The sequence below is a fragment of the Tachypleus tridentatus genome, chromosome 9 (assembly GCF_004210375.1).
Source record: "Tachypleus tridentatus isolate NWPU-2018 chromosome 9, ASM421037v1, whole genome shotgun sequence".
NCBI lineage: Eukaryota > Metazoa > Arthropoda > Merostomata > Xiphosura > Limulidae > Tachypleus > Tachypleus tridentatus.
In genome coordinates, this window is record NC_134833.1 from 96,592,721 (window position 1) to 96,615,229 (window position 22,509).

Below are 22,509 nucleotides of genomic sequence, written 5' to 3' on the forward strand. Positions count from 1 at the left end.
CAGAGAAATATGACCGATGTAAGCTCATTACACTTGAAAATGTCTCGCAAAACATGGCGTTGCATAAAATTATGCAGCGAAAAGGAGGGACAGCACACAGATACACTGGATACACAGGATATATGAATAGATAGGGACATGCGAGCCACCCTGTATATTATACAAATTATGTGAATGTGTTATTCCAGTCGCAACACGTGTAATTTAGTCTGCGAATCTTTGGTTCTGACGAATTACGAAATCTGACTTGTCATAAAATATTAAATTTTTTCAAATTTCATTAATTTACTACTAAACACAAAGCTATATAACGGACAACATATGCTATGTCCACAGATATCTCGATCCCATTTTTATCATAATAAACTTCCTTACTTACTTCCGTGTCTACCAAATGTAGTTTTGAGTCTGTCAAGAGTTTCGATTTAACGAGATTTTTCTTGCATTTTTAATCATTAAGAATGATCCTTTGTCGTACACCTCGCAAATGTTTTTTTTTAATTATTGAATGTGAAATAAAATTAATATCTGTGAAATTACTAAGTTGTGAGCTCTATTTTCTATTGACGTAGTCTTTGAGGATTTTTAAAACTACTTAATACCAAGTGGGTTAGGCGTTAGAGCTCTGTCGGTTTTTCCACTAGCGTAAGTAGTGTAAGATAAGGCGAATATGGTTATTGTTCGTATACGCTTGGTCACAGAAGAGGGAGGCTAACACCACAGCTTAGAAAAAAGGGTTGCACACACGTAGGTCTACGCGGCGCTACACACCTATCGATCACTAAGCCGTCTTTATCACGGTAGACTCGATGAATCTCTATCGATGCTCTTATTAAATGAATCTACCAGAATATAGTGGCTTTACATGTGACGTCACTGACCACGTGGTATCAATGCTGACGCCATATTGGCAGGCAACATCACCAGACAGCGCAGTCGACCGAATGTATGGCTGTATACATTGTGAACTGTGATCGCGTGGTGTAAATGTTGTCATTAGTCATATCAAATCGATCTTCAATATGAATGGACCTATATGTTTATCTGATTATGCAAAAGGCGTGAGTCATAATCATCGGGATTGTTATATTGATAAAATCAGTGCCATCAAAGTCGACCCATATCTGACATCGCCTGAAAATTTCACTAGTTTCATTGATGCCAATCCAAAACCTAACATCCAGTACAATGACATTTAGCATTATGTCATTAACACATCATAATCATACACTGTTATGTTAATTACCATTGTACGGTATTTGAGTTTACTGCATAGACTGCTCATGTTGAATATTTAATTATTAAGTGATAAATGTGGAAATTGTAATATTTTGTGCCCTGGCTGGGTATGACAATTTTACTTTTGTGAGCATAAATAAATACATGTGATATATTGCAATATCTATGTTTATTTGTGTATACAGGTTTACAGTTTTTCTTTTCACTTGAAAAAATAAAAGTCAAATACCTCCAAACATTTACTTGGCACAAACATAACTAGTGAAGGTACAACATATTACCGGGACATAAAACATAATTTACTAATCTTTCGAGATAACAGAGGGACACATATTCACCAAAGCACAGGAAACATGCACAATTTTATCAAGATTATTTATGTTGTCAACATCAACACCATCTTACAGCAGTAATTGGAATAACTGATTCCAACATTGTGTATTTTTGTCTGGTAACATCTATGACGCATTCTACATAGATTCTAACAGATGCTATTTGCCTGGTTTTTTTCAATATCCACAGCATACAGTTGCGTTTTACCTTTTGTAAATGCTGGAATTTCCAATTTAGCACCACAGTAGTCAAATGTATCTTTTAGATCAAACCCTCTGTCGGCCGATATTGTGTCACTTGGATGGATGTTGTTAAGAAACTCAGAATATTCTGTTATGAATTTGTCACTTGCTCTGGCTCCATAGCCTTTGGATATAAAAATTATTACTCGCTGTGGTGAAATACCAATCAAATATTTTGCTGTATTATGTGACTTGTAATCGAAATACGTCTTAGCTCTTGCTTTAAAATCAGAGGGTTTCTCAATACAAATTTCAAAACAATCAATGACTCATGCACACTTTGGAAATGTTCTCTGGAAACAGGTGGGGACAGTTTTACGAAGAAGATCACGATCTGGCCAGAAAATGGTTGCTGGAACTGAACGAGCATACATCACATCATCAACAACTGTCTGAAACAACCTAGGTATTGTTGAAGAATGCACACCGTACAGAAAACCTAAGTATTGCATATTCATGTTGAATCTCAATCTTAACAGTGTTATCAGTATTTGTTGAAACACACTCGGCGATTCCATTGGCCTTAATACAGTACTCAGGATATTATACAATCACATCAGAGTTGCATATGAGTTCAGGCCTGTGAGAATATTTACCTTTTTGTCATGTTTTTCTAAAGATTTTTGATAAAATGAAATACTGTCAAGTTTCTCAAGGAGAGCAATATTTTCAGTTCTCAATCGCTGACACTGTCTGTAAAGCTTCAATATTAGTCATACTATAAGATCAGTCTAAATGGAGATCACTCTGACTATGTCTGGAATTTGAGGTCCACCTTCCTGTTCATCAGCAGCTTCCACACAATAAGTACTCAGCAGGAGCAGAAGCAAACATGGACAGCAGAAACTGGTCAGTTTCACTCTGAGACACCACTGAAACAAAATGAAAACTACTTGTGATTGATTTATATATATTCATATTTATTAAATGATTATCAGAAACCTAAACATAAAGTTGCAAAAGACCTACTTATATGAAGAAATATTCAAACATGAAACACATCATAGGTTAGTGAAATAAACAAGTTTTATGGTTTTAACAGAAGTTTAACAATTAAAAACCCAGCACATCTTCTTCGCTTTTTGTAGGCTGATCTTCTGTTGAATGTTTCCAGAGCGACTTTTGACTTTTTTTTTTCTGTGAAGAAGACACATATTGGAACTGTAAAGGAACGTAGTCTGGGGATAGGAAGTCATCATTCTTACCTGTAATACAAAAATAAACATGTTACATAATTTTGTGACAGTTAGCTGATTTTATATATATAAGTTGACAAATACCCAAGTACCAGTATGTAATAATATATGTAAATAACTTGCAGCTTGAATTTTTTTTATTTAAATAAAAGTGAATCATTAACTGTTATTGATTAAACAAGAAGACTAATCCAAGAGGCAAGAGTAACCGAGCTGTTTATGTATCGTTTTTTTAAATGAAAAGTAAATTTTATACAATACACAGTTGTGATGCATGTTAAGCTAAACAATAATAGAGTATAATAATTTTATACTCGTTGTTTTGTGACCTGTCATGAACTATTTTGTTTATAACTGTTTATGCAGCCCCTCCTTGTAAAAGAATATAATATAATATTTGTACAGCTTCAACACAACTATAAAACGATTGTATTTCGTTTCTGGTTTCAGAGCCCTCCTATATTTGTAATCTAAACTATATATTTATTATCTCCTGCAGAAAGAGTGGTTACTTACTCAGAATGAAATGGTCACTGGAGACACGACTCGCGCTGGTGGGCTGCCAACCTTCTCGCTTTACTGCAGCGATCCATCGAGATCTACGCCCAGGATCCGTCGAAAAACGGTGAAAGTTCTTTCCTGGATCTCGGTCTTGTCTGTCCTGACAACCAACAGCTACAGATGTAGTCACCATGGTCAAAATAATACAGAAGTGTTATGAGAAACGAACTGATGACCAGCTGACTGAGGCGCACTGATGAGGCGTCTAGCCTACCATCATGGCGGCATAAGTTTATATCACGTGTTTGCGTGACGTAACTGCAAATCGTGTACAGGATTGGATCCATGCTGTAAAGGCAGGCACTATAAGAATGAGTTTTTTTTTTTTTTTTCGCACAAAGCTACTCGAGGGCTATCTGTGCTAGCCGTCCCTAATTTAGCAGTTTAAGACTAGAGGGAAGGCAGCTAGTCATCACCACCCACCGCCAACTCTTGGGCTACTCTTTTACCAACAGAAATAGTGGGATTAGCCGTAACATTATAACGCCCCCATGGTTGAAAGGGCGAGCATGTTTGGCGCGACTCGGGCGCGAACCCGCGACCCTCAGATTACGAAGCGCACGCCTTAACGCGCTAGGCCATGCCGGGCCCCGTAAGAATGAGAACAGTAGGGGAGCAAAAACCATTGAGCCTTAGGTTCGTAGTTGTGTATATTACATTAAAACCATTGTGCAGACCCCAGGTGTTAGCGGTATGTCCTATAAAAGTCGCTGTCGTGTTGATGTTCTGTCAAAAGCATACTAAAATGCATATAGTGTGCCAGCGCCCTTTGTAGCATTGTAATTTCACTTCTTTTTACGTAAATGTTTATTTTTGTAAATTAAAGGAAATTGTGTTTCACCTGAAAAATCAGAGTTAGTTTACTTTTAAAGCCGTGTCTGAAACGAACTAATAAATATTAGCAAGGTAAATTATCCGAATTTACATAGATAGTGTACTGTTTCTTTGTTATTTCAGCAGGAATTTAACAATCAAGATTATGGAAATCAACTCGGTGAGTGAAAAAGATCAACACATAGTATAATTGTTTTTCGTGTAGCTATGAAATCGTAGAAAATGATTTTTTAGCAAAGATGATTGGTATTTTTAGTCTTTGTAATCGCTTATTTTGCCGAATAGCTCTACTGAGACGTCACGTGAGTGTTTATAACGGATTGAAATAATTTCCATTGAATCTGAGTATATTTATTCTACTAGTCACAAGAGTAATTTGGAGACGTCCATTTCGTGTCCATGGGATTGAAAAAAAATCAGAATATGAATTCGGTGTGCAAAAATACGGAAACGTCTTGATCACCGTCTTTGGATATGTTTTCTAGATAATAAGAGAACAAACGTGGATAATTTATTAATTTGTACAATTATCAATCCTCTGTATACACAAACGAATTACCACATCCCTCTTCTCAAAATTCAATGTTCACAACGGCAAAAATTCTGAATAAAGTTGAAACTGAAGAAACAATTTTTCTCTCAAAAAGAAAAATATTCGATTGTGCTGTTTTTTTAAGTTTTTAAAAAGTAGTACAATTATATAATCCAGTGTAATCCATCACGAGATCTCTGGAAATGACACTTCTTCAGCAGGCTCAAGATAAACTTTTGAAATTGTTTCCTATCCTCCACTAATTCAATTTTAATTTAAAAGAACCACTAATGTTGATAAGTTTTAGTAAGATCTGGTCTACTTTCAAATAATTATTTATTAGAAACCAACATCCATCATTAATTTCGAATTTTTAATTGCTACTTTATTCAGCCTCCTTGAAGTTTAGGTATTTCAAGTAATATAGTGATCAAAGTTGATTTACAAAATGTTTTCGAAGCTCTTAATATTTTGCATAGATTAACTGCCTGTATAATGTATTAGATAATTAAAGTTTCTTTGATCTTTTGATTATAAACTTGGTGTTTAATGTGTGTTTGCTTAATTGTTAAGATACTCTGAGTATCGCAACACAATTTAATATCGAAGTAAATGACTGACTGAAAATAATTATTTTGTAAAAATAGATCATTTGCTATGAAAATAAAACTGCATAGCTCTTCATAACTAAAATAGTAATTTTGAAAGATGTTTGTATAAACTACCGATTACTCTTGACTGTCGTAATATTTTAGCAATCGTAACATAATACAGTATAAAATAAAGTTTAGACAATAAAAGCTATAGTGTTCCATCTAGGCTGTCCCAACTTCTAAACTATTAAAACAGTAAAAGGAAACACTTATCATTCATATACTTATAAAGCTTTCATTTAAATTTTCTGCCTTCACGTACATTATCTGAATAGGAACATAGTAATGGTATCGACACGTTAACCCTACAATGAAAACGTTATTCAAGATTATTTCATCACACATGGCATAATGAAAGTGCGCGTAACAAACTAATGGTAAAGTGATTAAAATGCTTATAGTTGCGAGGTAATTTCAATAGGTAATATTAAGTTAAATTTCTTTTATTTTAAATTATAATAATTTTAATAAGATATAATTTAATTTATATATAAAGGATTTCTTGCTCATTACGGAATACTTCATAAACACGTAAAAGCGCTGACCTTAGTAGAATATTCAAAATGTGTTTTATATGTTTACGCGTATAATAAATTAAAGTATTTTTCTTTAGAACAACGGTATAACTTAGATCTTGCAATACTGAAATCAACGATTTACTTAACCTCGATAAACACAGCAAATTGCTCGCTGTGGCCTTTCTATATAAAAGAAAAAACACCTACTGAACATAAAATAAGTGGGTATTCAAATAAAATGAATACATATTTTACCTTTAGTTTCTCTTGATAAATAAAAGAGTTATACCAGGCGACTGCTGACCTTTTTCATGGTGAGAGATATAAGGATTATCTGTTTAAATTTTTTATCTTTAACATACGTATTTTTTTTTATGTTTTCAATAATTGTTCAATGTTGGATGATGAATGGTCTTAGATCATCTTTTTCAATGCGTAGTTTTCGTCACTGTAATTGTATTTATTTCTTACTCTAGGTGCATTTGTTTGATTTCTGCTACTGTTTGATTTCGGTTTACCTTATTCAACTTTGCGCTCTTTGGTGCAAACTCCAATATTAAAAAAAACAAAACATTAAATAGAAGTAAAAAAAAAGAGAAGAATATGTCGACACATATATACATGAATAAAAATATATACTCTTGAATGTTTCTACTTTGTGACTGTTTATTGGATTTAATCCGAAGCATTACTCAGTCTGCGATCCGTACACAAACGTGAAATCGAAACATATATCTTAAGATTAATTCACAAATTTATCGTTTAATTAATTTGTGAATTATCTTTTATATTTCAACTATAATGTGAACTTACATATGCGAGAAATTCAAACAAGTAAATTATTTAGACAAATCAACTATTTTCTTAACTCTAACGATTACGATACAATGTTGTGTAACACAACCTTTATATAATTTTTATTAAAAGCAATATGTGATAGAAACCAATTTCCAAAGTTCTAGTAAATGAAATAAGAAATACGGAGCTACGGAGTGATGAACTTCATAATCACCATCTAACTCTCAGTTTTAACATGATGTTTAAGTATTTTAATCTTATACATGAATGTGGCAAGTTAAATGTATTAAATAGTAAGTCAAAATAGTATGTTTCCTGTAAGATATTCTAAAGTACAAAATATAAATATATATAAATGATTTGATATTACCTTACTTTCTGCTGCTATGTTTAGTTATTTAATATTTTAATTATGAAAAAAATGTTCTTTTTTTATTTTTGTTAATTTTATGCAATTCTATTCAAGACTTAAACAGAATACAAGTTTGCTGTGAGCTGATAATTTCATCTAAAGTCTGAGCTTAATATTTGGTTGTGTATAGTAAGGATGAAAAGTCCGAGTTCGTGTTACACAAAGAATTGAATAATAATTATTATGTAGCCTTCACTACAGAGCTAGTTCATGGAGTATCTGTCACGATTCTATTTTGAAATGCCAGCATGAACAGGCGGTTAGGAAACTCCACTCATAATCTCGTGGTCATGGGTTTGAATCCTCGTCACACTGAACAAGTTCACCTTTTCAGTCATGAGGGTTAAAATATTTCAATCAATCTAATTCTTCATTCATAGGAGAATAGCCAAAGAGTTCGCTGTGGCTGATGATGACTTATTGCCTTCCCTTTATTCTTACTGTACTAAATTAGGGACGGCTAGCGCAGTTAGCTCTCATGTAGCTCAACCCAAAATTAAAAAAACAAACAGTCTATTTGGCAATGTTCCAATTCCTCAGTTGTTGTTTAGGAAAATCAGAATAAACAATATGATCAATACCTATCTAAAACACCAAATATTACAGTTTATATAAGCCTGGGACAGGAATAGTTTGAGCACCCAATGATGTTTCTGCCTGTTTAAGGGTGGGTGTTACCAATATTTCTTAACCGCTAAAGATTTTTCATTTTAATTTGTTCTGTAGATTCTCTCCATGTTGCTAATGGTAATTTAGATGTAATCTCCTTCTTCACAGAAGTCCCAACAACTAAAGCTTGCAGGATGGCTTTAGAACTTTATATATAAGCTTTCAACCCACTGATGCACATCCCCAGCAACCAGTTAGCAACCCTTATAGAATTCATTACTACCAAAACTAACTTTATTTTCAATAACCAAAACTACCTACATATAAATGGCCTAGGTATGAGGAATCCCGTGTCACCAGTTCTATCCAACATTTTTATGACACAGATTGAACTTCAAGCGATCAATTAAGAGTTACACCCACTACTATATTAGTACAGGTATGTTGATGATATAATTGATAGATTCACATCTACAGACCACATACTTAGATTTTTTAGCCACGTAACTCGATGCACCCCAACATTAAGTTCACCCGTGAGCAGGAAAACACTAATCAAATAGAATTTCTAAACCTCAAGATCACTAGAACTGATACACAATTCAAATCCAGAAAATCTAGAAATCCACAAAAAAATCACCCATACTGGGACTCAGCAAATGAAACAAAACAAAAACTCAACATATTAAGAAACCAAATAAACACAGCCACAAAACTATGTTCACCTGATAAAATTAATGATGAAATCAACAAAATAAAACAACACTTCATCAACATTAACAAATTTTCTCAAAAAACAATGGAAAGAATAATACGCACACACCTAGACCAACAAGAAACAAACAACAATAAAATCAAAGATACAAAAAGCTACAAAACCTTACACTGCTGCATACCTTGTGTTCCCGACGTCAGCAAAAAATAACCAACATTTGGGAAAAAAAATTATAACAAAACACAACATTCCAGTAAACACCAAATTTATTCAAAAACCAGGTACAAAACTAAACTGCATACTGTGTAAAAATTACACTGAGAAACACAACACCAACATTATTTATAAAATGCAATGCAACAAGTGTCACGACTTCTATATTGGAGAAACAAGCAGAAAAATGGAAACTAGATTCAAAGAACCAGAAGAAAAACAACCTTCACACGCTTTTAATCAGTGGAAATAAAACAAATACAACCTAACATAGCCCCCAGTTGCTCAGCGGTATGTCTGCAGACTTACAACGCTAAAAACCGGGTTTCGATACCCGTGGTGGGCAGAGCACAGGTAGCCCATTGAGTAGCTTTGTGTTTAATTTAAAACAACAACAACATAACCATAGAAAATACCCAGATATTAAGTAGGAAAGCAAATATAAACCAACTCAAAATCGAGAAGTCCTACTAATACAGCAACTACAACCAAAATTAAACCAGTATAAAGGAATACCTTTATACCTATACAAATTAATAACCTAACATCCACCTACAACGCCCCCTGCAATTCCGTACCAGTTTATACTCTCGTTTCTAAGACGTGTCTGTTAACAATTACATTCAAACTCTCTCTTTGTTAACCTAAAGATGACCTAGAAATGTTAAAATGTTGTTCTCTCCTTATCGATAAAAGTATTAATGCCCATACCAGCTGTTCTGAGATACCTTTTTCTTTCTTCTCTTATTCACCCTTTGGCTAATTATCTGATACATACCTGTTAACAACAACTCAACTACTCTCTTCAACCTCGTAATACTTCATTCCTTTTGGAAATTACATTTGTTATTGTTACATCTTTTATTGTTGATTAGAAACATGAAGTTTATTTATATCAATTAAGTTAACTTTGACTAATATACTTTCCAAGTTCGCTCGTCAATGACACACCGGTATGTTTGCGGGTATACAACGCTAAAATCCAGGTTTTAACACCTTTGTTGGTCAGTGCACAGTAAACCTATTGTGAAACTTTGTGGTTACCTTCAAACAGACAAACAAACAAAACCTTCTAAATTCACTAAATGTCCCCTTAGAATCTTCTGTTTCTGACCCTTTGAAATATTTCCACCAAACAACAATTAATCGTTCAAACCATGTTATCTGTTCTCTAATTTATTCAACTGTTCCTGTTAATTTAGATTTATGTGAAGAACTTGATACAATTAGAAGTTAATATCAATCAATCGTTTAGAGCAAACAGAAAACATTTAGTATGTTGCTTATTCTTCGACCAATATTACATGAACCTTTGAAGTCACAGCTGAGAACAATAACTAACACAGAGAGTATTGTGTAATACAGAATATATTTATTTATTCGTTATCCATGAATGTCACAAGATGTATAAAACTATGTATTAGGTAATCTGACGAAAGTAGAACACAGTTACTAGCGGTATATTTTTGCCATTCACAATATTAGTGTGTAAGATTAACACTTAGAAAATACTAATACATGATTTAAAACTTATAAATACAAGTGCTTAAAGTTCTTACACAGGCTCTATATCTCAGAAAGGAGGAAATTGTTAGTTTGACAGATAGCACCCAGTTTTGAAGGCAACTAGTATCAAAATGAGAAAAAAAAATAAATCGCTTATTGTCGTGTTAAACTAACTTTTCTGATGTTTCATTGAAAACCAAAAACGAATTAATACTTCATTCTGCGTAATCACGCGAAACCATGGCATGAAGAAGGTTATTTTTCCAATATTTGTACACAAAACTTTTGCCAGAAAGCTCAACTGAGAGGTCACGTGAATACTTACAACGGTTTAAAATAATATGCATGTGAGCATATTGTTGATGTTATTACTCACAACCGTAACTTGGAGAGACATCAGTTCGATATCAGCGAAATTTCAAAGGAAAAAAAATGAGAAAAGGAATTCAGTGTGCAGGTCAACACTAGAGTTTTCAATACAGTCTTTATATTTGTCTTCTATAGAAGATGAAAGAGAACGTGAGAACTTTGTCAGTTTCTCCAGTTGCATTGACGTATATAGTATACCGAAATTAACAAACTACTACAATGGCAGAACTTGTAAACAGAGTTGAAACTTAAACGACAAGCAGAATTTCTCCAAGCAAGGAAAACATCCGATTATACTGCTGTTATCACAAATGTTTTTAATGCAAAAGTGTTTTTAAAAAGCAGTCCGAATATAATTTCACTGTGACTACAAGAACACAGAAAGAGTCTATGTGTTTTTCTTATACCAAAACTACATCGAGCTATCTACGAAGTACACCGAAGGGAATCAAACCCCTGATTTTAGTGTTGGAAATCCGTAGACTTATCACTGTCCTAACGGGAGACTCCAGCAACAGAGGCCCTCGAGATGACACTCATTCATGCAGTTTTGAGACATCGTCAGCTGGCTCAAGAGAAACCTTTTAACTTGGTTATTGGTCTTCCGTTACATCTATTTTAATTAAGAAGAAAGTATATTCTTATGATTTATAACGATCTCGTTTTCCATTCTCAACTTATTCATTGCTATGCTAATCATGTCCGTTTAAGTTCATGTGTTTGGATGACAGTTGTAAAATAGAATGTCACAAGAAGATTTTTAAAACTCGTATACGCAGCTCATAACATTTTGAATATGTTTGTTATTATTACGCATAAAATAATTTATTTGAATTCTGTAACAACCAACTTTAATTCTATAAATCGTATGTTTCGTAGTGTTTTTTATTTGGTGTAATCCGAATTCACGGAATCTAAGATAGGAATAAAAAAAAAGCATATAAACAACTTCAAGATGCATGCTGAAGAAACGACTATATGAAAAACAGTGGAAGACTGTAGTGTGTTAAGCTTTGTGAGTCTAACAGTGTAAGTGGTATGTCGCTCCTAAATATGTTCTAGAAATGAAGTGTTCGGTGGAATAAACATAACCTTGTTTCGGTGTTATAGTCGTTTGTTCACCATACGGCTGAAAGTATCAATACGCGTTCTAACTTGTCGCCAAGACCAGTCCCTCTCTATCGTATCCAAGACCCATTAGATAAGAAACTCTGTAAATAGGTGCACTTTTATATATTTTAATAATTATATAATACATTTTGTAGTAAGGTTCATTGTAATTTTAGGTTGTTTGAAATAATCATATTAGTTAATTTACATTTATAACAGTTGCTGGAACGAATTGATAAACATTAAAAGTAAAATTATTTTATTTGACATCGATAATGTCAACGTTCCTTCATAATTTTAGCACGAATTTAACAATCAAGAATATGGAAAACAACTCGTCGAGTGAAAAAGAACCAGCACGCCGAAAGACGCAAAATTCCTGTTGTTTGTGTTCGTATGAGGCTGATAGAGAAAAAAACAACTCGAAACGCCACTTGCTATCCATGCACCACAAGAGTTCAAAAATTCTAGAATGTTGTGGAACACAGTTTTTAAGTAAAGCCGTTTTGCATTTCCACACGAAAGCTTTACGCAAAGAAGGATATGTTTGCAACCATTCTAAACGAAGCTTTTTGCCGAAGAGCTCTACTGAGATATCACTTGACTGTTCACAACGGATTAAAATAATTTTTATGTAAACTTTCTAATTATGCTACTAGTCAGAAGAGTAATTTGGAACGACACTAATTTCGTATCCACGGAATTCTAGAAAAAAAAATCGAAAACGGCATTCGGTGTACAAATATAACGAAACATCGTCTTCAGCGTCTTTTTGTTTCTCTTTTTCAGAACCAACATTTACGACAGTAACTGTTAACAGAGTTAAAACTGAAGAAACAGATAACTTTTTCCAAAAAAAGAAAATACTCGATTGTACCGCTTTCTTTACATATGTTTTGAATGCAATACCGTTTATGAAACGCAGTCTTAATATGTAATGCATTGTAACCAGATGCATCACCTTGAAACGCCGCTGAAATGACGCTCATTCAGCAGGGTTAGTCAAACTTTCGAACGAGGTCATTTTTAAGTTTAAAGAGCTCACATTCTTAATAAAATTTAGTAATATTCGGCCTACCATATTAAGCAATTATGTAATAGAGAGCAATATATACTATTCATGTTCCGTTTAATTTGTTCATTGCAACTTTAATCATGCCCATAAAAGAATACGTATTTTCCGTAACAGTTATAAATATAAAGTGAGAAAAGTTAATTTATAAAATATGCTATCGAAGCTGCTAATAATCAGCATATATTTATCACCTGTGTAATGAATTAGATAATTACAGTTTCTTCGTTCTTTTATTTATAATGTTGATTTTCGGTGTGCATGTTTGCTTACCTGATACAATAGGCTGGGTATCGTGATATTTTACTGTCATAGTAAATAACTGCTTTCAAATAATTATTTTCTAAAATCAGATTTTTTTTAAGCACTAGTAAAATGGAATAAGAAAGTTTATTGAATTAATTTGCTTGAAGAAAGAAAAATGCTATCAGTGTATAGTAAATACGTAAACTGTTATTTATGTTTGTAGAGGAAAAATGGCAAAATAGTAGGAAATATTTGTAAGAATTCTTGTGTATTTTAACTAAGTATGGAATATATATTTGCTAAGGACATGTGTGCTCACTTTACGTTGCGTGTTTATAAAAAGAGAATCGAAGAATGTGGGAGTAAGCTGAGACAGGTAAATGTTTTTATACTCAAAGGCGTATTTTATGTTTGCTCCAGGATTTAGAGTAAATAGAAAATATTTTTGTATTTCGTGTACACGTCTCTAGAAAATATCCTACATACTTTTAAGAATACTTTACAAGATTCTGTTCATGATAACGTTTATTTTGAAATTTATATATGAGCTTTTCTTTTCTGAAATATAATATACAGACTATAAAAATTCTGAACATTTATTTCAAGGAAATTAAAAATGTGTAACTCACTCTAACAAACATAATCATTTTCAAAGATGTAACGTAAATAAACACAACTGAAGCAGATCCTCATGTTAAGCTGCTTAAAATATAGAAAGCAAAAATTCACTTTAATCCCACACATTTTAGATATTTAGAAGTTTCATACTGTTCTGGCGATGTCCGTTTTCTTCAGGCCCGGCATGGCCAGTTGGTTAAAGCACTTGACTCGTAATCTGAGGGTCGCACGTTTGAATCCCCCTCATAGCAGGAGTTGGCAATGGATGGTGATCACTAGCTGCCTACTAAACTACAAATTGGGAAAACTGTGCTTTATCAGCCATGGGTATCGAAACTTGAATTTTAAGGTTATAAGCTTCTCATTTACAGGATATATTTGTAAGCACTTTTGATATATTAAGCATAAGTTCACTTTGAAATAGAAAAACTGAGTAATCAAGAATTCGAATATTCTTCCATAACTTGAAGTCTCCCGTTGGTACAACGGTAAGTTTACGAATTTACAACGCTAAAATCAGGAGTTCGTTTTCTCTCGGTGGACTCAGCAGATAAGCAGATGTGGCTTTGCGATAAGAAAACACCAACACCTACACATTACCTTTAAAACGTGATCAAAATTAATCAGGTTATTATTTCTGCTTATCTCTCGTAATTAGCCCCCCGCTAGTACAGCAGTATGTCTCCGGATTTACAACGTTCAAATCAGCCGTTCGATTCCCTTCGGTGGGCTGAGCAGATAGCCTTATGTGGCTATGCTATAAGAAAAACACATCTCTTGTAATTAAATTCATTTATTGGGGGTGCGAGATAGCATTCCAGAGGGTTCGAGAAAACATTTATTTTGGTCCCCTTCACCTTTATTCGTAAATAAATAATTGCTGTGAGGGGTGCGAGAACATATACAAAATTTTAAGGGTGCGGGGCATAAAAAAGGTTGGGAACCACTGGACTGGAAAGAAGACAGCTATCCAACATCGCTAACCTTTCATCTTGAACAACTCCAGTTGAATAGTGGACTAAAACGTCACATTATAACACCCACACAGTTGAAAGGGTTGAAACCAGATATATTTTTGGGCATCTAGTTAGTGAAAGTGGGTTTTTCTCGAGGTACTCCCGTTTTTCTCCCACAGTTAAATTACCGGGTATTTGGATTTACAGATACCTACCCTTGTGTTGTGTTTTTTTTATGTTTTTATGTAGTCAATATTTAACCTCTCACGAAACACCAATGGACCTTTGCCTTTAGTTGACTGCATAATCTCGTTAACTTTAAGTTTCGTAGGCGTAACTATTATAGTTATTGTTATCAGTCCAGTTAAGTCTAACTTCGCGTGTAGGGCGAAGAGAAGGTCTCTTCTGAGCGCCCTCGATTGCTTTGCACCTCTTTTGAGATGCAAAATTAAATCGAAATACCTGCCATGATTTGTATTTATTTATCTCCATCCATTCTGTTTGTAGCTTTGATTTGAAAAAGTTGAAGATAGTTACACGAGTAAAGCGTTAAGTTTGCGACAGAAATTTTCATTGAACATTTCTGAAGTAGTTTGAGGTAAGAAAGCGTTTCATGCGTTTAATTCGTAATTAATGAAGTACGTTACTTATTAATCATTTATAAAAGTTTTTATTTAACAAAGGCAATGACTGAAAAACTAGAAAGAAAAGGTATATTAATTTCAATACACTTCTGCCAACACAAATATTTAATGTGTGGTAACAACGATAGATATAGATGAAATACAGGAGTTGTGTATATTACATTAAAACCATTGTGCAGCCCTAGATTTTAGAGCTATGTCTTGTCACGTAAGTAAAAGGCTCTGGGTGAATATGCTACATCCAAAGCCTACTAAAATGCATATGGTGAATCAGTGCAATAACATTCTAGCGCCCTTTGCAGTACTCTAATTGCCTGTTTTTATGTGTTATAGCACGATTAAACAGATATTATTATTAGCAAAGTAAAGAAAATCACATTTTACTTAAATAATCAAAGAGTTAATTATATTTTATTATCGCTTCTATAACGAACTGATAAAACTTATCCTAATTTACATCGATAATGTGAACGATTCTCTTTATTTCAGCAGAAATTTAACAATCAGGAATATGGAAAACAACTTTACGAGTGTAAAAGGACCAACACGCCGAAAGACGCATTATTCGTGTTCTCTGTGTATCTATCCATACTAAGTAGTTATTTAGTAGAGAGCAATATGTACTGTTCATGCTAAATTTGTTCATTGCTACGATAACCATGTCGTTAAAGTTTATGTATTTCCAGTAACAGATTTAATATCGAATTGCAAAAGTTGACTTACAAAATATGCTTACAAAGCTGATCAACTCCTTATATTTATTGCTTGTGTATTAATATTTATAATATTGCTTTTTTAGTGTGAGTGTGTTTGCTTCACTGATAAAATATGCGGGATATCACCACATTTTACTGTCGTAAAAATAATTATTTTCTGAAAAAAAAAAGAGATCATTTTCTATCATTATGAACTAATAAAATATGACATTACACTATATTAAAAACAAAATATAATAGTAGAGCAACTGAATAAGATACTGGAAAATATAGAATAATAATGAAACTGAATAATTTTCTAGAAGAAAGAAAATAGCTACCAATGTACAACAAATACGTTGACTGTTATTTATGTTTGTAAAGGTAAAAATGGCGAACTTCACAATATGTTAATAAGAAATATCTTTTAGGATTCTTGTGTGTATTAGCTTGTTTGTTTGTTTCGGATTTTCGCGCAAAGCTACTCCAGGGCTATCTGTGCTAGCCGTCCCTAATTTCGCAGTGTAAGACTAGAGAGAAGGCAGCTAGTCATCACCACCCACCGCCAACTCCTGGGCTACTCTTTTACCAACGGAAATAGTGGGATTGGCCGTCACATTATAACGCTCCCATGGTTGAAAGGGCGAGCATGTTTGGTGCGACCGGAATTCGAACCCGCAACCCTCGGATTACGAGTCGAACGCCTTAACACACTTGGAAATGCCGGGCCACGTGTTAGCTCAGTACGGCTTATATATTTGTTAAAATCATGTGTGCTTACTTTTCGTTACTTGTTTATAAAGATGATGGGAGTGAATTCACACAGGTAAATGTTCTTATACTTAAGGGAATATCTTATATTTGCACCAGGATTCAGAGTGAAGAGAAAATATTTTTTGTACTACGTGTATGCATGATTCTAGAAAATGTCATATATACTTTTGAAAACAGAAAATATATGAAATAGACGAATCTTTACAAGATTAGGTTCATGATCACAATCAAACTCTTCTATGAACCATATTTCCTCAAATATAATCATTTTAAAAGATGAAACGTTAGAATACACATCTCAACCAAATATTCTCTAATTCTTCTTTTTCTCAAGTTAAGACAGATTCAGAGAATGTAACCTTTCATATGATAATTCCTCTTTTCAGGTACCGTTCTCTGAGCCCTTTTAAACAGTGCAATGTCTTTCCGTGACTGTACAAGTATTACATATTTCAAAAGTGTTCTAAACAATGGTCTATATAATGAAATTATAAGCTGTTTAAACTTGTATTCATTATTCCCGATGTTACAAGTATCTAACCACTACCAAACCACACTGCTTTGACGAATTAACTCACTCATCAACCATAAGAACAAAATCTCTTTCTTTCATGACACTCTTAAGGTTTTCTTGATCCAAATTGTGCTTACAATTCAAGCTATGATAACCCTTATGTATTTACTCTAATTAAAACTCATCTCACGTTCATCTTATATTATTCTCCAAATACTTTTTGAAGCACCAATGTCCTCTTGACAGCCAGCAACACCCAAAACATAAATATCATTACAAAACGTCAATAGTTTATTGACCATACCTTTACGTAGGTCATTGAATTAAATCAAAATAGGCAAATATACCCCACGTGACATAATTACAAATTAATTAACTGTATCTGTAATAAAAATCTGCTCTCTTCTATCCAGCAATTTTTTCCAGTTAGCAAATTATCCATCACATCTACAGAGATAATATTTTCAAAGATATTTATGAGGTGCTTAGTGTTAATTTTCCCTTTTTCAATCAACCTTTTTTCTTTAGTCAGTCTCCTATTCACTGTTTTTCTTAATACCCTGGAATGTACGTGTTCATGCTAATCATGTTCTAAGGTGTTGCAAGTCTTCTTTCGTCCTTGATATTTTAACCTGATCTACATACTGATATCTCAGGTAGTAATTTTTCTATGCAATGCAAGGATGGTGCCATTAAAATGCAGGTGGAAGAGAATACCCACACCACATGCACGTTTCGCGCCAAAGGAGCAGGAGGCATGGACAGGAAAAAGGGAAGAAAATGAAACGTGGTCTCTTCGAGAGGCAAAATGGGTCTCCTGCAAGAATATAACATGAACTGAAAAAACTACTGTGCAATTCCACGCACCACCCAGATGTTGAGTGATGCAAAGTCTCCTCAACATGGGTTGGAGAGGCCCAGCCCTCCTCAGGAGATTGGGACTCTCCTTCCCAAACCACGTGAGCACCCAGATGAAATGTCTCCTCAGAGACCCCATTGCCAGAAGCTGTCGAATCTGGGGGCGGGATGGTGGAAGCCTCCACCCATTTCCCCCACACTTTTAGTACCCGACGACGAATGCCCCACAACCGCCGCAGTATACGATGCCATGCGCCTCGTGCAATGCAAGGACGTGTGGCCACCACTACATACACACTTGATGGTACAGTCACTGTCTGCGTGTCCAAACTCCAGACATTTCCCGCACCTTGGGGTCCGGCAAGCACTTAGTAAGTGTTCTTCTTGGTCTTTGGAGGAGCGCACAAAGAATGGCTATGAGCACTTGTGTAGCTTAGAAACATAACGTCTGGGTAAAAAGAAAGAGGGAAAATATGTTCGGTAATTTATGAATAAAAGTAAATTCGTGTAAAGAGTTACTCATGTTGGAAATAAAGAAATAACTTATCCTTACTTTGGTGAACAAAATATTCATCATATCTTGACATTTTCATGAGGTTTCTCCTAAACTACATAAGCTCAGATACTTTAACTTTTACATACAGGTATATAGATGATTTAATAAGTATAAATAATTCTGAAATAAATCATGTGATTAGCACTATTTATCCGATAAATTAGAAATTGAATATACTTCAATATCTAATATAGAGGGATATTATTTAAATTTATAAAGCTAATTAATTGAAAACGATATTAATGTAAATACGTTTGATAAAAATATTTTGCCTTTCTGATGTATGATTTACCCTCTTTTATTAGTATTGTACCATATTATTCTTTTATAAGCGCTACAAATTTACAGTTATTAAGATTTTATAAAATTTGAAATAAATTACATTTTTAAATATTAATGTTGAAATATTCATACCAAAAATAATATTTAATGAATTTATCAAACAATCTTTAGAAAAATTATTAAAATATTCTGTAATAAATATAATAATGTATTATATAAATATAAAGAAGTAAAAATTAAAGACATTTCAATAAAAGTTTCTAATAAACATTTTCAATTGTTATAAAGGTCATATCAAGAACTTGGCACTACTTTATGCGGTTGAACTCATTACCGTATATATTGGTGTTTAAAAAGTGGTAGTTACAATGGGTGGTGGTTTTATTTCTCAGATGACGGATTGAATTTTTTCATATTAGTATAATTCGTCAAATAAACTACCAGCCACGTTTTCTTAACAGCATACAGGGTGATGGAATTTTAGCTTCGGGAGGTAAGTGGATTTAACATATCTACCCCCAAATGGCAGTATCATGTTATTGTTTTTATTCTGTAATTGAAAAGCAGTTACTGCTTTACAATTGTTTCTAGGCAGAGAAGGGTGATATTTATGTGCATGTTGTGGAATTGAGCACTAACATCTTGTGTTCTTAACTGCTGTTTCGTTGCTTTATTCTACTTGCCACAATAATTTGCCAAAGTTTAGCAACAAACATTTTGTAAATCTTAACGTGTTTACAATGTGTATTTCCTGAATCTTTTACGCGTCATGTATAAAATGTACATTCCTTTTGTATTGTGTAACGAAAGGCCCCCACCTTCTGTAATTTATTAGCTTCCCGTATAATGGGTTCTTGATAATTCCATTTTTATGTGAATGTTTTATAGGAATTTAACATTAGTTTCATTTCGTGTTGTTCCTGTTATTATAACAAATAGACTCAACAGCCACACACACTGTGAACCTCTCAATGAAATCCAAATGTGCAGTCTTAATTAAAATGTTTTAACACTGTATTATTTCAATGTTAATAACTAAATGCGTGAAATAGTTTTTGAACTCCCTGAGTAGTGACAGTGAAGGTGGCGTATGATAGAGCAAACATGTACGAGTGTTTTATGTTTCTGTAAGCTTTGAGTATTTTTTGTCAAAAAACGCGTACATTTATTTTGTATAAAAGTGGGTGCTTCTCGTATTATGTCTTTCAAAACGTACCGGAACATAAGCTACAGAATCCATATTGTGCGACTCTAGGAAAGATTGTGTAGAAAACGTTTATTGCCATAAGAGTACGATACTTTCATTGTATTATCCAGATTATTTTAATGTCGTCGGACGACAAGAAACTTTGTTCCAGGAAAGTTTAGTGGCATGCGCTGATAAAGGTACTCGCTGAGATAACAGCGTGTAGATTTGGTTAAACCATCAAAGACGAAATAATACTTCTAACCTTCGAACAGGATTGATATGAACACGTACATTCCAGGGCATCTCAAAGAACGGTGAATAGGAGACGGACTAAAAGTAATTTTGCCAGGACGGAGAACTTCAAATTGATACAACCAGAACTTTCTACTGTTCTCTTGTTTAGACAAAAAGCAGGCTAACCTACTGTTAGAACATCGAAACCATGTGATATATTCGGATGAAAATTGTTTCTAGGCACATAAACTTACGTTTTGGGCGATTTTAAATTTCCTCAGAGTTGGTATTCTTTATCAGTATCTCAAATAACCCACTAGAAACAACGCTATCTAAAATTTATTTTTAATTCGTAATATAGAAATGGGTGGAAGTTGAGCAGCATCTACTTGCAAGTAATCATTTATCTACTAGGTTCGATGTTTTGTTCTGTACGGAGATGAGTCGTAATGATATTTTGGTAATAAATATCAAAAGCGCAATTTTGAAGGGATGTCGAAAGAATTGTTATGAATTTGGAAGCTCTGATCAACTATAAAATATTTCCTTATAAAGGATAAGAAGCTTGTTACCTATATTAAAAGTATAGGTTAGCTACAAGTAAAAACAAAACAAAAAAACTATTAGCTTTTTTTTAAAAGAGGGTATAAAGGAATAAATTAAAGAAAAGCATTTTGAATTTTAGAAGTTTAACTAGTTTAATAGGAGGATTAATTTAATCAAATGTGGGAATTAGAATATCGAAAGGGATGTATCAAAGTTTTGGTTCAAAAATCCAGAAATTAACAATAAATACCACGCGTAGCTAACTGGAAAGAATAGGTGAATGGGGCATGAAGCATAAGATTACTATAACTTAAATTATTAGCATTGTTCGGATCGGGATAACCTTAAGTTTTGGGGAAGAAAGGGGTTTTGGTATAATGGTTTATCAGTCAGTGAACCCATCGAAGTGGTGTGGTTTCCTAGCGATAATGTGTATGTGCTTCTTACTTATAACAAAGCCATATCGATCTACTGGTAGTTTAGTTAAATCAACGGAGATATTTAATAAATGTCTAAACAGCCTATAATTTCATTATACAGGAAACTGGTTAGGCTATATTTGTAGTTAGGACATTTCATTGTTCTAAAGGGCTCAAAGAACGGTGTCTGGGATAGATGGATTTCCATATTGAAAGTAACAATATCTAAAATTGTTTGATCTTAAAAAATATTAGATCGAGTCGAGTCGCGGGTTTCAAGGCCGCCGTCAAGCAGATCAGACGTGCAAGTCGAGAGCTGCGAGACAAGTACATTGAAGACTAGGTATTCGTTGAAGTGCATAAAGTTTTACTCAAAAAGGTTAGCCCTTAGTCCTTATCAGGACTAGTAAAACAAGATGAAGCGAAGGAAGATACCAACACGATCCAATGGAAAAGCCCTTTCGAACGAAGAGATAATGGAAATGCTGAACAAAGCAATCGAAGGACCAGCCTCTGAATCACTGAGTAGTTCAACTGAGATTTCTGAAAGCGAACACTCAGGAGCTGAAGAATCACCGAGACGAGAATTTTATGAAACAAACGAGACATCAAACAAGAGGAGGCTGAAGAAGAAAAAGTACATGGTAAGTATAGTTTCTGACAATTCTACTAACCCCAACCTTAACGACGCTACTAATAGTACTAAAAATCAGTGTTAGCAACGTAACCCATGTTAATGACGACAAAGCCACTTGCTCTAACGAAAATAACTTAAACTAACACCACCACTGTCACACAAACACACGATTCTCCTAACTACAGAATCCCAACTCTGTTCATCAGAGGAGTAAATAACACAACACGCATTCCACAGATTGTCAAACAACTGAGGGCCTATTACCCGGGCATTCAGTTTAAAGACATCAAACGTCTTCCTAATGGAAGAATCATGTTTAACTGTTCCGAACCACAAGAGTTTGCACACATTTTGGCCCACTGGCCCAAGGATGCCTTTGGGGTTCAAGCCACTATCACCACACCAAAAACCAATACACCAAAACTAAGT

At 33.9% G+C, this 22,509-nt stretch overlaps 2 protein-coding genes across 4 annotated transcripts in view; one reads left to right on the plus strand and one right to left on the minus strand.

The window, feature by feature from the left end:
- The window catches only part of LOC143225826 (uncharacterized), a 439,460-nt gene that overhangs the window by 101,812 nt on the left and 315,139 nt on the right, over positions 1–22,509 (plus strand). The gene's annotated exons all lie outside the window — the stretch shown is intronic.
- LOC143225824 (THAP domain-containing protein 1-like) lies at positions 1,394–3,788 on the minus strand. 2 transcript variants are annotated; one of them, XM_076455885.1, is made up of 3 exons: positions 3,527–3,788; positions 2,883–3,019; positions 1,394–2,686 (listed from the first exon to the last, which is right to left on the minus strand). In XM_076455885.1, the coding sequence occupies exons 1-3, from the start codon at positions 3,702–3,704 to the stop codon at positions 2,546–2,548; spliced, it is 456 nt and encodes a 151-aa protein (XP_076312000.1). In that variant the 5' UTR covers positions 3,705–3,788; the 3' UTR covers positions 1,394–2,545. The 2 variants fall into 2 exon arrangements, with proteins under 2 accessions (XP_076312000.1, XP_076312001.1); XM_076455886.1 differs by having other exon boundaries at positions 1,937–2,686; positions 2,876–3,019.